General features: G+C 54.3%; 1 protein-coding gene across 2 annotated transcripts in view; it reads right to left on the bottom strand.

The window, feature by feature from the left end:
* Positions 1-307: 307 nt before the first annotated feature.
* The window catches only part of SLCO2A1 (solute carrier organic anion transporter family member 2A1), a 79,978-nt gene continuing 65,461 nt past the window's right edge, over positions 308-14,824 (bottom strand). Inside the window, exons 10-14 of one of the 2 annotated variants that reach the window (XM_060011291.1) lie at positions 13,684-13,849; positions 11,204-11,367; positions 7,827-7,891; positions 5,206-5,329; positions 308-4,364 (exon numbers count right to left, since the gene is read on the bottom strand). In XM_060011291.1, coding sequence (XP_059867274.1) covers positions 4,244-4,364; positions 5,206-5,329; positions 7,827-7,891; positions 11,204-11,367; positions 13,684-13,849 — 640 coding nt within the window. In that variant the 3' untranslated portion in view covers positions 308-4,243. The remainder of the gene's footprint in view (positions 4,365-5,205; positions 5,330-7,826; positions 7,892-11,203; positions 11,368-13,683; positions 13,850-14,824) is intronic. The other variant, XM_060011292.1, reaches the window with a different exon arrangement.

Here is a 14,824-nt window from a genome sequence, read left to right on the forward strand (position 1 = left end):
TTGTTAAATGAATGGATGGCTTTGTGAACTCTAAAGATCTGTGCACATTTTAGTTACTGTTATTGTCATCAGGCTGTAGCAGGTGCCTGGGATCAGGGACTTCAGCAAGCTGTGGTGACCCCTGTGTGGCACGGCAATGACACTGCGGGGGTGGGGTGGAGAGCGGATGAGTGGGTGAGCGGGCAGGGTGTATCTTGGGAGAAAAACTTTCTCTCACTTATAATTTGCCAAGGGCTTGCCCACGACCTGTTTACGTATTTAATCTCTGGTTAAAGGTTATAATGAATTCTGTGCTGTTGGCAGGAGATGGACATTTCTCCCAGCTATTTAGTTCTTGTGGTTGTAAAAGATAGTATTTCTCTCTTGGATTCACAGAGTTTTTGTTTTTTCTTTCTCTCTTCCTCGCTCTCTGTCTCTGTCTCTGTCTCTCTCACACACGCACACACACACACACAGACACACACACACAGCCCCTGGGAATCTGTAATATAATATTTTAATATTAATTTGATAGTGACTGGATTCACCCCCAGATTAAATGTATCTCTTCATCTTTGAACGCAGCTGGAGAAAATCACAACGTGGCTTTGTTTCCTAAGCGAGACTGCTAACCCGTCACCAGGTGGGCGTGTCTCCTTGAAGGTCTGTCTGTGTGCAGCTCTCTCAAGGCCTTTTCTCCTAAAAGCCTTTTCCTCTTTGTCCCTTTTCTCCGTGACTCTCCTTTAACTTCTGGTGCTATAGGGCTGACGTGGCCCTGGTTAATGAACAGTTGTAACGTTCATTACTTGAAAAGCAGGTGGGTAAGTGAAATATTACCTGGTTCTCTCCATCTCCGTTACCTACCTTGCTTGGCCCTCAGTAGATTCCCCCACCTCCATCCCATGGGCTAGTGAACTTCCGAGGGAACAGACTGACTCAGTAGGGGAGCTGGAGCAGACAGAGAGGTCTGGACAGCCTGGTTTGAGTCCAGATCCGGCCAGTTATTATTTGCGTAAACTTGACTACACGGTCACTTCCTTGATTTCAGATTCCTCATCTTCAAATGGTGCCTTAAGACCAGTCTGGCCTCCAACATGGGGCTATGGTAAGGATCACCCCAAAGGGCTGTGGGCCAAAGCATGATTTATGGAGATGTGGCATTTAATTCTCACTGCATTTTCCCTTTCCTGTGCCAAAAAGGCTCAAGGAAGGATGGGATAAAAAAGTTCCTGCATACCCTTCCTTTCCTGGCTTTTTCATTCAGCCCCCGAGGGGCTGGGAGAGGGAGTGGAGCAGAGGGGTGGACTTCCTAGGACTGGATGTGGGGATGGGGAGCATCATTGCGGGTACACAGGACCCTAGTCTTGGGATCTGGCCTCTTTAGGGTTTCCAGGCTCAGGGAAGAAGCAGGGCTTCTAGGAGGCCTCAGACTGGGAAGGGACCAAAGACCCACAGTGGCAGGACCCAAGGACATGCAGATGGCTCTGAGAGCCAAACACAAGGCTGGTTGAGGTCGAATTTCCGGCCAGTCAGCAGCGTGAGGGCCTGAAGTCAGACACAACCAATATGAAGAAATGACAGTGACACATTTTGCACTCTCAAGCTTGTAGAGGGAGAGTTCCACCCTTAGGACTGGTAGAACCCAATATAAATGTGGGCTCTTGCATTGTTTTCCATGTCCACTAGCCCCTGACTGGAGCCTTCTCCTCCTCCGGCCACCTTTGAGCTGACCACAGGCCCAGTGTGGGTCCGTGTCTCAGTGGTCTAAGCATAAGTGGACATCCTTGAGGCCCTGATGACCCACCACACAGGGTCTAACAAGCCACATCAGCCTCACACGAGGGGCCAGTTAAAAATGCCACTCCTGGGCCCCCTTCAGCCCCATATAAAGGGCCTCTGGGGCTGGGTGGAGAGGGTCGGGAATCTGCATTTTAACAACACACTCTATGAGAGTCCAACACTCAAGGAAACTTGTTAAGCTTTGCACCGGAAGTGAAATGAAGGTGACACTATTATAGTCCCAGCTGGCAGGTTTGCTGTGGGCCAGTTGTACTGGCTGTGACCAAGTGATCGGTGATGATTACGATATTAGTTCTCTTTTGTGTCATGGACTTAGCTGTTCATGTCCAACCCCACTTCTGCATATAAACTCAAGGGCAGGGATCAGGGCTCCTGAGAGCCCAGCACTGTGGGGTCTTGACAGTCACCTGCAGAGATTCACTGAAGGGACAAGAGGTACCTGCTGCTGCTCTGTACCAGGATGATGGGTTAGAGTAGCATCACTTCCCATCCCCATGGCCTTGGGCCCCCAAGGGTTGGGGCAGGGGCAGCTCCTCTGGCCAGAAGGTATAGGTTCTGTCTGCTCTCTAGCCAATATACATGACAGTACAAATTCATGACCAAATTATATCAACAGCAGAATTATAATATATTAATAGCAATATCATAATAGAAAAAAAGGCTTGGGAGGGCAACCATCTTCCAGAATCTGAAGGTTGGCATTCATTCTTCATGAGCTCAGCTGAAGATAGTGCCTTCAGAATTTGGTTAAATGGCAGCGAGAAGGACCAGGGTTAGTTGCAGGGAATCATTTTCCAAGCAGGCCATTTAAGGGCCTGAGGTTGCATAGAGCCTCCCTTCCAGAGTGAGATCTGTGGAAATAGAGCTGGTGGCTTTGGAATCAGGCTGTCTGCGACAGTGGCTTTCACAAAGACTTCGGTCCCATGGCAGTGTGGCCGTTGACATTCCACTATATGAGGCCTTTCTGGAGGTGGCTTCTGGACGGGTCTTCCAAGAGCAGTGGCACTCAAGAGATCTGCATGTGGCCACAACCAATGTCCAGCTGCTCCAGAGGGCATGGCGAGTCAGCTCCCTGTTTGGTAAAGGCCAGGAGCGGGCTCAGTCCGATGGGGCGTGGACGGTCAAGGTCTTGTTGACAGTCTCCGGGTTCTTGCTTGTGCAGTCCCAGCCCTGCCCAGTAAGCCCACTCTGGGAGGAGGCCTTAGTGTAGATGGAGGGCGGGGAAGCTCCGGGAGAACCACGCGCCAGCGCCGCCTTGCACAAGGTCGGTCTCCAATAAATAAAATACTTGTGGATGAAAGGCCTCCCTTGCTGGTTTCTGACTCTGAACCTGCACCCACAGCAGCAGCGCCTCTCAGCCCAAGTCCGGAGAAGGCGCTCACCCCTCTGGAGGCGGTGAGAAGAGGCTGAGAAAATGCTGATGAGTGTGTTCAGGACCAGGAGAGTCAACCTCTCGGGCCTCTACTTTGTGGGCTGCAGATGGCCGAGCAGCCTGGCAGCTTTTGACATTCCCTGGGCTTCATCACCTGTTTTGCGGACATCCCTGATGGCCTCCCTTTACTCCGTGACACACAGGCTAAAGTCCAGATGAGGGAGCCCATGTGAAGCCACCTCATCTGCGCCTGGGGAGGCTTGTGGGGGAGGGGTTCTTCCCACCACTCTGAGATGACGAGTCCTGTCCTCACACCGTGGAGTGGGGCCTGGGCATCACGGCTATCCACAGCCGGCCGCAGGTCTTCACCACAGCGTGGCATTCTTAGTTCGAGATATACCCCCAGAAAGACAGAGATAAACATGCACAGACCCGTGTACGGAAGGGCCTAGAGTTAACGTGAACGGCATTTGGATGGCCCATCCTTGGGTGTCAGTCCCAGCTCTGGCGCCTGAGCGTGGGTAACTGAGAGGGGAACAGCTGGCTGTACTTCCCAACGGGGAAGCTTCCAAAGTGGCCTCTCGGGGCAGGAAGTGAGGATCTGAGGGGAAGGGAGCCAGCCCCTCCTGGGTTCTGTGCTGGTGCCGAACCCGGAGGCAGAGGGGGCTGCAGCCAGCCTCCCCCTCCCCTAGCCTGGTTCTGGCCAGTAAGAGCTCAGCCCTCCCTTCTTCCTCTGGGCAGATACCCAGAGGTCTCTCCGCCTGGGAAACCACCCACTACGGGGCTGGGGGTGCAGAGCTGCCTCAGTGAGCATCCCTACTGCGCAGGATGAGCCTGGGCCTCTGGGGGCCCCTCCCAAGGGGCCAGGGAAGACCCAGCCCACCAGCTCTGTGCCCCCCCTGGCCCAGGTGCACAGCAGCCCCAAGGGACCCTGGGGTGCTCTGGGAGGGGGGGACAGGGAAGGCAAATGTTGGTGGGGTTTTCTCTCTTATTTAAGAAATGAAAAGGAGATGCCGTGTTAACGTTAGTAAATGTGGGCAGGTGCGGGGCAGGGTCCGTTCTCGAGAGCAGAGCGGCGGCCGAGGTCACCTGTCAGATGAGGCTGGCGGCCTTCTCCTGCACGTTGTACTCCTTGTTTTTCTTCACCCGCCAGCTGATGTAGAGGAGCAGCAGCGTGCCCAGAGCCTTGTAGCCCACCTGCAGGCCCAGGTACCTGTGGGGCAGGAGACAGGCCCTGTGAGGGGTGTGGAGGCTCTGTGGGCAGCATCACAGTGGCCCAGGCCAGGTGTCCTCACCACTCAGGGCAGGATCCGGGCCCACCCAGGTGGGGCTGCTCTCCTCATTCCTTTTAACCCCAGGACCACAGGCCTCGCAAGGAGTAGGCGGGGAGTAGATGTGGGACTCCCAGTCCACTGCTTCTCGTCCCTGCCCTGGCGACCCCTGGAGGGCCAGAGAAACACCGCAGACCCAGCCGACTGGAGGGTCCTGCTGCCCAGCACAGCCAGGAGGGGGCACCTTCCCGTTGCCTCTTGGTCTGCCCCGCTCCAGGCCTTCTATGCCACTCCCACGCCGTTTCCAGATCCCGTCCTGCCCCCTGAAGCCCACTCTCCCTGCTGTTTCTGTCTGTGTGATGAGGCAGCAGGTGAGGTGGCTGGAAGAGGTGCCAAACTCAGTGGTGCTGCAGCTGGGTGCCGCCTGCCCTTGGCCTCTGCCAGGAGCCGTGACGGGCCACCTCTTTCTGAGCAGTGGGAGGCTGGCCTGGCATCATCATCCCACAGCCACGGCCTCTCCCTTTGAAAAACCTTTCTGCTGCTGTTCCCACCCCCCGAGGGCCAGTGGGGACCGCAGAAGGGGGGCCACAACAGAGCAGCCCCTGAGTCTTGGACGGCTCTCTGTGGGCCCTGAAATGCCGGTCACCGGTGGCCCCGCTCCCTGCCCAAGGCAGCTCCCCTCCTGCCCTCTCCCTCGGAGGCCTGAGAGCCTCACAGTTGCCACTGGAGCAGATGACGGCCTCTGCTTGGGCCTGGGGCCTGGCACGTCGTGCGGGCCCTCACCTGTCTCGGAGAGCGTCGTTGTCGTAGTAGATGCAGGCCCCTCGCCTTCCAGAGCACTGCGCGCCCCAGCGGATGCAGGAGTAGTCGATGGTGAGGCCGTAGAGGGCTGGAGACGGCAGCCAGGCTGGCATCAGTGGGAAGAGAGTTCAGAGAGCTCAGGTCACGTGGAGCTGCCAGGAGAGGCACCCGGCAGGGTGGGGAGTGAGCCCCCCAGCACCCCTGCACAGCTCACGGGCATGAGCACGGCTCTGCCCCACCCTGGGAACCACAGTGACTTTGGAAAGCAGAAGAGCTTTCCATGAAGCCTGAATTACTCTTTCACCAGAGGCTTAGAAGAGAAAAGGGGCCTGAGCCATCCTTCCAGGGCAGAGTGAGTTGCAGATGTCACCGTGGGCCTGCTCAGACAGATACCATAGTTCCCACACTTGGGGTTGCTAGGCTCCACTGGGTGGCAGGAGGCTCTCAAGGACACCAACTCCTCGGGTCCTCACAGCAGCCCGGAGGTGGGTGGGTGTCCTCATTTTAACGGGGAGGAAGGTGGGCTTGGCTGGCTCACCTTTGCATAGGCAAGCGGGGTTAGGGCTGGACTTTGCACCCTCGTTTTTGGAGGTTCAGATCCCACATTCTTCCACTACACGAAGCTGCCCTGCTGGTTTAGACAACACCCCCAGCAGACCCCCAATACCCTGGCTGCTCAGAACCTCCCAGGCCCCCTGAACTTCCCCACAGCTGAGTGGCGAGAACTGGTCCATCGGGGCCATGCCCTACGGCTGCTGAATATTCGGATGAGCCCCACATCCTTAGCTACAGTTCCAGGCAGTCACTGGACTGGGGAAGGGCTCGGCCGGATCCACACCTGGGCCAGGCCACCCCATTCTCAGAACCACTCTGAACAGTCTCTCAGAGTTCTGTTTTGGGCCCTGTGGGAAGCTGCTTCTGGAGGAAAGAAAAAGGCAATCTTCTGCTTCTGGCTCTGCCCAGAGGTGGGAACCTTCAAGAACCAGCCTCTCTATTCAGACCTGCTGGCTCCCTAATCTCCAGGTGAACAGGGGATGGAAACTGGACACAAGGACTGACCTTCCTGAATGCTGTTCCCTGAATAGAAATAAAGTCCAGAAAAATTTTCAGCCAAGTCCCAGTGGGTAATTTGAAACTTGCCAAGTCCTTTTTTCTACCCAGGGTGGAATTGCCTTCTCAGGTGATGAATGGATCCCTCCAGCCTGGGTTTTCTATCTGTGGTGGCCACACTGAGTTATCTGAGCTCAAATGACAAAACAAAGGCAGCAGGTGCTTTGAGCCTCAGGAGAGGGGCTGTTTTCACCGTGGCTAGAAGAAGCAGGGCAGGGCTCTCCAGAGCCCATCCTGGCTGCTGTTGGGCTGGGCGGAATGTAAGGTTTCCTTCCCAGTGGAGGTTTCAGAGCAAGTTATAAATGATAAGTTATAAATGGAAAGGCACTGTGGTGACGACCATACCTCTGCCACCAGGACAGGATAGATCCCAGTGTCCTGTGTCCTTTGTGCTTGTAATATAGGCCAGAGGAGCAGAGTCTGAAGGGGGGCTTCTGGGGCGAGAGGAGCAAGTGGCCAGACACCGAGAAATCCCACTGAAAAAACTGATTCACTCCTCATCACCCCACACCTCCCCCAGATTTGGTCGGAGAGGGCCTCCTGCTCAGCAGGCCCAGGAGAGACATCACCCACACACCCCAGTGTGATCATGGAAGCTGCTACGGGGTGAAGTGCAGATCAGACTCCCAGATAATAATGCACCATGCGCTCTGCAGGAATTTCAGCGTTTAAGGTCAGAAAGTGCACCCTGATCACAGATGAAATCCCTCCACTGCAGTCACCGTATTCCCCGCTGCGGTGCATGCCCCCGGGTCCTCAATAAATCTGTCATTTTATCTGATCCCTTTACTTAGCGTGAATCCATCCTGGAATCAGTCCCTTTACTTAGTGTACCTTCACTGCAAGGGTCTCCATATTAGTGCCCTGTGTTTATCTAGTGCTTGGAGGTGTCCAGAAGGGACAGTCCAGCGTGAGCAGTCTGGGAAAGGACCTGCAGGGCAAGCTGGGTGTTCCCTGATGCCTGCAGGCAGCTTGTCCTCCTGTAGCCAGTCCTGATTGCTGTGCACAGTTCCCTTCCTCCTGGGTTCTGGGCTGCTTGAGAGCAGGCAGGGTTGGTCGGCAGAGGGCCCCACTTTGCTAAATAGAGGTAGGAGGAGTGTATTTTGTCAAATGGAAAGGAAGCCAGGGCTGGGCTCCGCTGCCGTTCTGCTTGGGACAGGAGCACGAGGTTTTGTTCCTACAGAGAATTCTTGGAGAGAGATGAAAAAATACCTGCCTTCAATGTTCTATTAGGCATTCTCAGCTGCGTCCACTTTTCCTTTTTCTTACATACTTTCATTTGGTGTTAATGCCATAGATGGAATCTTTCCTAACCTCAAGTGATGGGGAAACCGCCCATGTGGGATTTGGCATTTACTGTTGTGTTGACTGTGTACAGCTTCTCTTTACGACAGAGATGAGACGGGGCTTTCCCCGTCCCCACCCTGCACCCCACAGCCCTCTGATTCCCTGTCATCTGGGGCCACGGGGAGGGGGGCATCTCTGACACTTACCCAGCAGACGCATCAGCAAGAACTGTACTCCGATGGCAAATGACTTTTCCTCCTGGTTCACCACGCTGAAAAGGCACACAGGAAATCAGCAGTGGGAGGACTCAGGGCTGTGCCTTCCCCCCACCGGGGCAGCCACAGCCTCAGGGCGCGTCGGAACCTGCCCTCATGTGGCCTGGCTGGGTTCCCCGAGCTCCCGTTGCTCCTCTCAGTGGTTCGCAAAGCATGATCACTGGACCAGCAGCGTCAGTATCCCCTGGGAACTTATTTGCAAGGCAGATTCTCAGGCCTTGCCTCAGAAGAAGAGTCAGATGCTCTGGGGATGGGGCCCAGCGATCTGTGTTGGAAGAAGCCCTCCAAGAGATTCTGTGCACACTCAGGTTTGAGAACCACTGGTCTCTGTGATTTTCTGGGCTGCCCAGAGCCCCCTTCAAGAAGCAAAGGGCAGAGTGTCTGGGAGCGGAGAGGATACTGAAGGCTGTGTTTATGGCTGCAGGTCTGAACAGCTCCTGTGGTGTTTACAGCAATAGAAGACAGCCCTGATACTAAGTGTAATTAGGGCCCCTGGGCTGTCGGCTCCTGTGTGCAACTAAAAGAATCCTCTACTTTGGGCCGGCTTCGTGGGCATGCGACCTGTGTGGCCTCACAGGGCCCCTCCCTCAGAAAGGTCCCGTGTTTGCTTTAGTGCTCTGCTGTGGCTGGCTTGAAATTCTTAATAATTTTCAAACCAGGAGCCTTGCGTTTCCATTTTGAACTGGGTCCTGAAAGTTATGCAGCCAGTCGTGCTCCCACCCTTCTTCTCTAAAGAGGAGAGAAGTGCTTGGCTGAGGAAGGACGTTCAGAGAGAGAGGAGGCAGGCTGTCTGGAGGAGGTACCGCCAGGCCCTGTCATCCCGGCTGGGCGTGGAGCAGAGCGACGACACGCCCTTCCACGAGGTGGGGGGCCAGGGGCGGGCCACCCGGGGCACCAGGCTTCCCTGTGCCCTGAGTGCACGCACTCCTGAGCGGGAGTTGGCTGGGGGAAAGCATTCGGGGGCTGAGGGGCCAGCAAGGGAGGGAACTCAGAAGTAATCCCCAGGTCTCTGCACACGTTTTGTTTTACCTCCATAGTTCTGCTAGCAAACTGGAAAGGGACCTTCTTTCAGCTTCTCAGAATACTCACTGGGGTGAAGCAGCGGGGAGGCACCCACTGGGATCCCCCACGTGGGAAGTGCCTCAAATCTCAATCTCATGGACACTCCCTTAATTGCCCACAGATGCCTTCAGTGGTCCGATCCATAGGAGAAGCTTCCGTGTCTTGGTCCTTATCCCTGGGCAGACTCCTCTGGATTCTCAGCCAGATGGGACTTGGGAACCCCAGTTTGGCTTCTGATAGAGATTTTGAGTTCCTTGTACTCTCTGCCCCTTCAGCCCCGAATTAACGCTGGCTCTCTGACCTCTCTTTCCTGATACATTTTCGGCAAACCTTCACTCCCAGCCTGTATTTCCATGCCTGGCTGGAGGCCACGACTGATACAAATAAGGTTTGGGTCACCTACAATGCCATCGTTAAGCCTCACCTTCTCCATACGACACAGCATCCATTCTTTCATCTTTCCCAGTGGGATTTATCTTTAAATCATTTTGGGATACTGGGGCCTCTTCTCCAATTTCACTCCAGCCCTTGACCAGAGATTTTCTAGAAAAGCCCACCCTGTGGTTGAAATGGTGCTTTGCCTCCACTACTTCCCCATCCCTGGGGCTTGACAGCCCTCTGGGAGGTGATCTAACAGGGATGCCCTTCTCCGCTGCTCCGGGACTTCCTTATCCTATTCCCTCTCCTCGTCATGGCCACCCACACACCTTTCTCAGGATCCCTGGGTCCACCATGGTCCATCTGACTTGGGGTGTAAGAAGGGAAGGCCACTCAGGGGCCTTGGGTGAAAGCACGGGTACTTGGAATGCATGGATGGGGAGCAGTGGAGGAGAGGGTGGTGCTGGGAGGCAAGGTGCTCCCAGCGTCCCTACACAGTCTTGCGGAGTATGCTAAGAATGCAAGGTCCTGACTGTTCGCTTCGTGGGCCATTTCCCAGGGTTGTGGCTGCAACGAGCATCCTTGAGGCATGAGGTAAAATCTTCTAGACCAGCAGCAGGCTTGGTCTATATAAGCAGTGGCTCTCCCAAACTCAGTGTTCCTTAGCTGTGACCTACACCCACTGCAGGCGAAACATACACCTGAGCCCCTCCACGTCACCCAGTAGGACTTGGGGGGCTGGATAAATGACGCAGCATGAGGTTCACACTGCTTGCTGTGCTGTGAGCAGCAAAGTCCTTTGGCTTTGACCCGGGAGTCTCCCAGCCTCTGCCAGCATCCTTGTGGAACAGTAACAGAAACAGGAGCTTGGTAGTTTGCAAGCTAACTTGTAAATAAGGTAAAATCCCAGACCCTTCCTCGTCTCCTAGTCTTCTGGGGAAACTAGCCACCTAGCTAGCTGATAATAGTAATAGCAATAACAATAATTTGGTTAATAGTGATAATTAACTAATATGCAGAGCACCTTGTATTTACAAAGCAATTTACCATATAACCCTGACACCAATCCTTCGAGGTCAATATCATTAACCCCCTTTCATCCGCGAGGAAACTGAGACTCGGTGAGATGGGCAACACCCAAGGACTTTCAGCCAGTACATGGCAGAAGTGGGCCTTTGACCCTGGCCCTGGGCTTCCAGATCCTGTGTTTTTCCCTCTCTGCTTGCCAGACGGATGAGGACACGAGGGAGGCAGGCAGGGGGTGAATTATGCCCACTTGGTTGAAACCTTATTTTCTCCTTCGCCGAGGGTGAGGTGAAGGGAGGTCATTCCCTGTCCACACCTCAGGGGCACCTCAGTGCTGCTGTAACAGGATACCTCTGTCCTCCCCTCCCACCTGGCCGGCCCCTCCCTTCTGACCTGGCTCCTAGCACACTGCACTTTTCTCATTTCCATCCTTTCCGTGGCCCTCATTCTGTCTCTGGAACTTTCCTCATTTTCCTTCCCCGATTTTATGTATCCAACTGAATTCTCCTCCACCCTCTCAGTTCTTTTAGGACTTGAAGATAAATGAGTCTACAGATGTGCAATCAGGCAGCCTGGCTTGGTCACGTGGCTCAGCCGTCAGGCTCTGCCCTCCCTGTGCGGGATGGAGGCACAGGGACCCCGTGAGACACGGAGTGAGGCTGCAGCGAGGGACTCCCAACAAGCCCGGCACAGAAGCCCCCGCCACTGGCGCACCAGCATTATCTCCCTGTATCACCCCAAGAACGTCCAAGGACACTGAGGGGCACGAAAGGCAGGAGAGCTGAGAAGGGGGCAGCTGGGCACGAAGTGAGGGAAGCGTGGGGAAGGAGAGGCACACTCACCGCAGCACCATCATGTAGAGAGGGTTGTGGGAGATGCAGGCTATGAGCGCCACAAAGGAGATGAGGAAGATGGCCGGGAGCAGGAAATGGGCGCAGGGGATGGGGCACGGGCCCGTCTTTGCTGAAGCGGATCCTCCTCTCACGCAGCTGCAGTTCGAGTAGGTCTTGGAAGGAGAGGGAGGGGAACGGGGGAAACCTGCTGTCATTATTTCGACTCCACATACTTTTAAATGCCTGCCCCAGCTCTCGCTCCTCTGCCCTCCCTGGGGAGCTGGTGATGCTGGATGCAGAGGTTGGACGGGAGACCAGGTGGGGGTTTCAGGTGCCCCATGGATACTGCCTCTGACCACTATTTGGGCAACAGAAACCATCTTCACCAAAACCAGTTGTCCAGCGTGGGCTGGGCTCTTCCCGCAGTTATACCCGCATCAGGATATGTAGGATTCCACTACCAGGCACTGCCCACCCAGTGGGGACCGGGGCCTGGGAGGGCCCTCCTCTGGAGCAGCAGTGGTTTTGTGGGTTGCTGTTTTTGCTGTTTGTGTGTTTACTGCAGGGACATTAAAGGAAGATAAAAATAGGAGGAGATAGCAGTGGGAACCCAGAGGAATCTACTGTACTTTCTGCCTGAGAGAAATCCTTCCTGTCTGCAAAGGTCTCTGTCTCAAGTCTGCGAATCCATACGGCTCAACACTGTTGTATAGCTCTCCTTGGTGGCCACTGCCTGTCAGGTGGCCTTCACCTTTTCTCTCACATTGTCTGATTAGACCAGCCTATGGTCCAATTACTGTAAGTGTCAAAGCAGTTATAGGGGCAAGATTAGAACTAATGAACTGGTATGCGTCCTTCTACCAGGCATTGGAACTATGTACTCTTTTTACTTTGGCTGCTAGGAAGCTCATAATTAATTTATATACAGTGTTGCTGCTACCTCCTTCAGTCTGGATTTTTTTAAACATAGATACTTTTCCTTATAATTTGCTATTTTTTCTTGATATTATGCTAATGGATTTTGGTCTTGATGTGCTTGTGCTGTTACTGGAAACCTGTCAAGATTATTTCTGGAAATAGATGAGTCAGAGGTAAGTAAATAAAGATAAGAAAACCACAGAAGCCACCACAGGCTCCTCCAACTAGAAGGCAACTGAGAGAGTAACTTGTCCAAGTTCTTTGTCCTCCTGCTGCCTGAGAACCACGCTCCTCTGTCCGCAGAGCTGGCTGTGGAAGCAGCCTTGTCCTGTCCTCTCAGGGGAGGATGGTAAATGGGTCTAGCCTTGCCTGTGCCCTCCACACAGGCTTAAAGGAATAAGATGCATCCTCTCCTTAGGGCATCCTCAGGGGAACTGCACAGACTTCCCAGTGCTCTTAGGAAAAAGAACATCCAAATCCTAACCTGACCCCTGCCGGCTCCCTGGCTGAGCTGGGTATGACTCTTCTCCTCACTCCCTGGCAGCCCTGGCCTTCTCTCTTTTCTCCTGTGCCAGCTCATTCATGCCCTGGGGCCTTGCAGCTGCGTTCACTCTGTTCGTTTCGCTCCCAGGTCTTCATAGTGTTTTCTTCTTCTGGTGGTTCAGTTCTCATGTCACCTCCTCAGGGAGGCCCCCAGGCATTCTCTGTCCCATTAAGTCTCTTCATGGCATGGGTTACTTTCTAAAACTCCCTTGTGCGTTTATTTGGTAGAATACAAACTCATGAGGGCAGGGACCTGGGCTGATGGGTTCCGCCCCTGAATACTTAGCACCCGCGGCTGTGTCTGGTGTTTACTAAGTATTTGCTGAATAACCGCACAAACGACTGGACTTGGTTTGCTGCTGTCTGGTCCTGGGAGGCTGGGAGCCGTAGTGCTCTGAGGGCTGGCCAGGACCTCACCAAGTTAGCCTGGTGAGTGTGGGCTACCTGAGTGGGAGGCTGTGGCCGGGAGATACCTGGCCTTGCACAGACATGCCCCAGGCTGAGGCAGCACCCTGAGTTCTAGTCTCAGATCTGCTCCTAAATAGCTGCAGACTTCAAGCCAGTTGTGTGGCCATAGGTGAGTGTCGAGAGGGATTGAACCAAATGACCTCTATCACCACTTCTGGCTCTAAGCTTCCAGGTCCACATCACAGAGGCCCTCTGCCCTCGATTTATCTGGGCCAGTCCATGTGGCCTTGCAACACTGCCAGGACGCAGACAGGCCCATCAGGATCCTTCAGGGTGAGACTGGCAGTCCTCAGCTGAAGGAATGCTCTGGCTTGTTTCTGCTCTGAGCATTGTTAGGCCTCAGGAATGTGCATTTGTTGGACATCGGCCAATCTTTAATTGACTTTAGGCTGTAGACATCTGGTCATGACCCTAGGGAAGGGGAGGTGGAGAGAGGGTGGGTGTGGCCCAGAGGTCAGGATGCTGGGAATGAGTGGGGTGGAGCCCTGCCCATCCCGAGTGGAGGAGCAAGCTGCAGGGGCACACACTCGGCAGTGGCCTGGGGCCCCTCCGGCCCTTACCGGTTGCTTGGAGACTATAGAGCTGACGTTGATTTCACTGCAGCCAGCATGGCAAGGGGAGAGGTACTCAACCCCATCGTCTCCACAGACCGGGTGGAAGATGGAATCTGGGCACGAGCAGTCCCTGCGGCAGGCGGGAGGCTGTGGATGTATAGAACTTGATGTGCTGCCAGCAAAACAGGAAATGGGAATCAAACAAAGCAAGACCAAAGGAAAACCTCTCCACTCCAGCCCAGCGTGAGTTCCCCGCCTGGTCAGTGTGCCTGTGCGTCTCTGTTTGTCTTGGGCCAGCGCCACCCAGGGATCTGAATTATGTCTATTGGAGCCAACAGTGAATTCGGCCAGTGCTGATGGCACCTCTACTTCTTCTGCTAGTAGGATCCCAAACTACTAGTCGTTGGAAATGCTTGGTTGGCAAATCCCCCACTTTGGAAGGGGTCGAGACAGCCAACCAGTCAGGACTCTGATGAGAGAGGTGGCAGATGCTATGGGAGAGTCACAGGCAATAACTTCCCTTCCCTTCTCTTTCATCTGAGCTCGGGCTGAGGCCCCTTGAGGCAATCCAGGGTCTAGATGGCTCCCGTCTCTGGGTCTATGTAGCCATCACCCAGGTCACTCCATTCCCCTGAGCTTCAACCAAGCGATTTCACTGGCTGATCTCACCAATCTTACCGTATCTGATATTCCTGATCTTCTTAGGGGAGGGTCGGGATTGGGGCTGATAAACCAAGGTTCAGAGCTTTGCTAAAATAATTACACTAATCCTAGTTAATGGGCATCCCTCATGCTCCAGGCACTGTGCCCGAGGGCTTTTCATGCGTGCCAGCCATCGCAGTATTAGTGGTGCTCCTTTTGTGGATGAGGAACCTGAAGATTAGATAAGTTAAGTAACTTTCCCCAACCAGTAAAGAACAGTGCCAGAACTAGGACCTGGTCTGATGACAAAGCCCCGTGCTAAACTCCCAGTGAAAGCCTTCTTGGTCTCTCTCAATCCACAGCCAGAAGACCAGGACAAACCGGTGGGTGGGGGGGGGGTCCCATCCTGAGTGATACTCCCTTCCCTCATACCCACCAGAGACAGGAGAGTTTCTTTCAAAGAGAAAGAGAAAACACCAAGGCTGAAAAGTATGGCATCTCCAAG

This window comes from Delphinus delphis, chromosome 4, assembly GCF_949987515.2.
Source record: "Delphinus delphis chromosome 4, mDelDel1.2, whole genome shotgun sequence".
Classification (NCBI taxonomy): domain Eukaryota; kingdom Metazoa; phylum Chordata; class Mammalia; order Artiodactyla; family Delphinidae; genus Delphinus; species Delphinus delphis.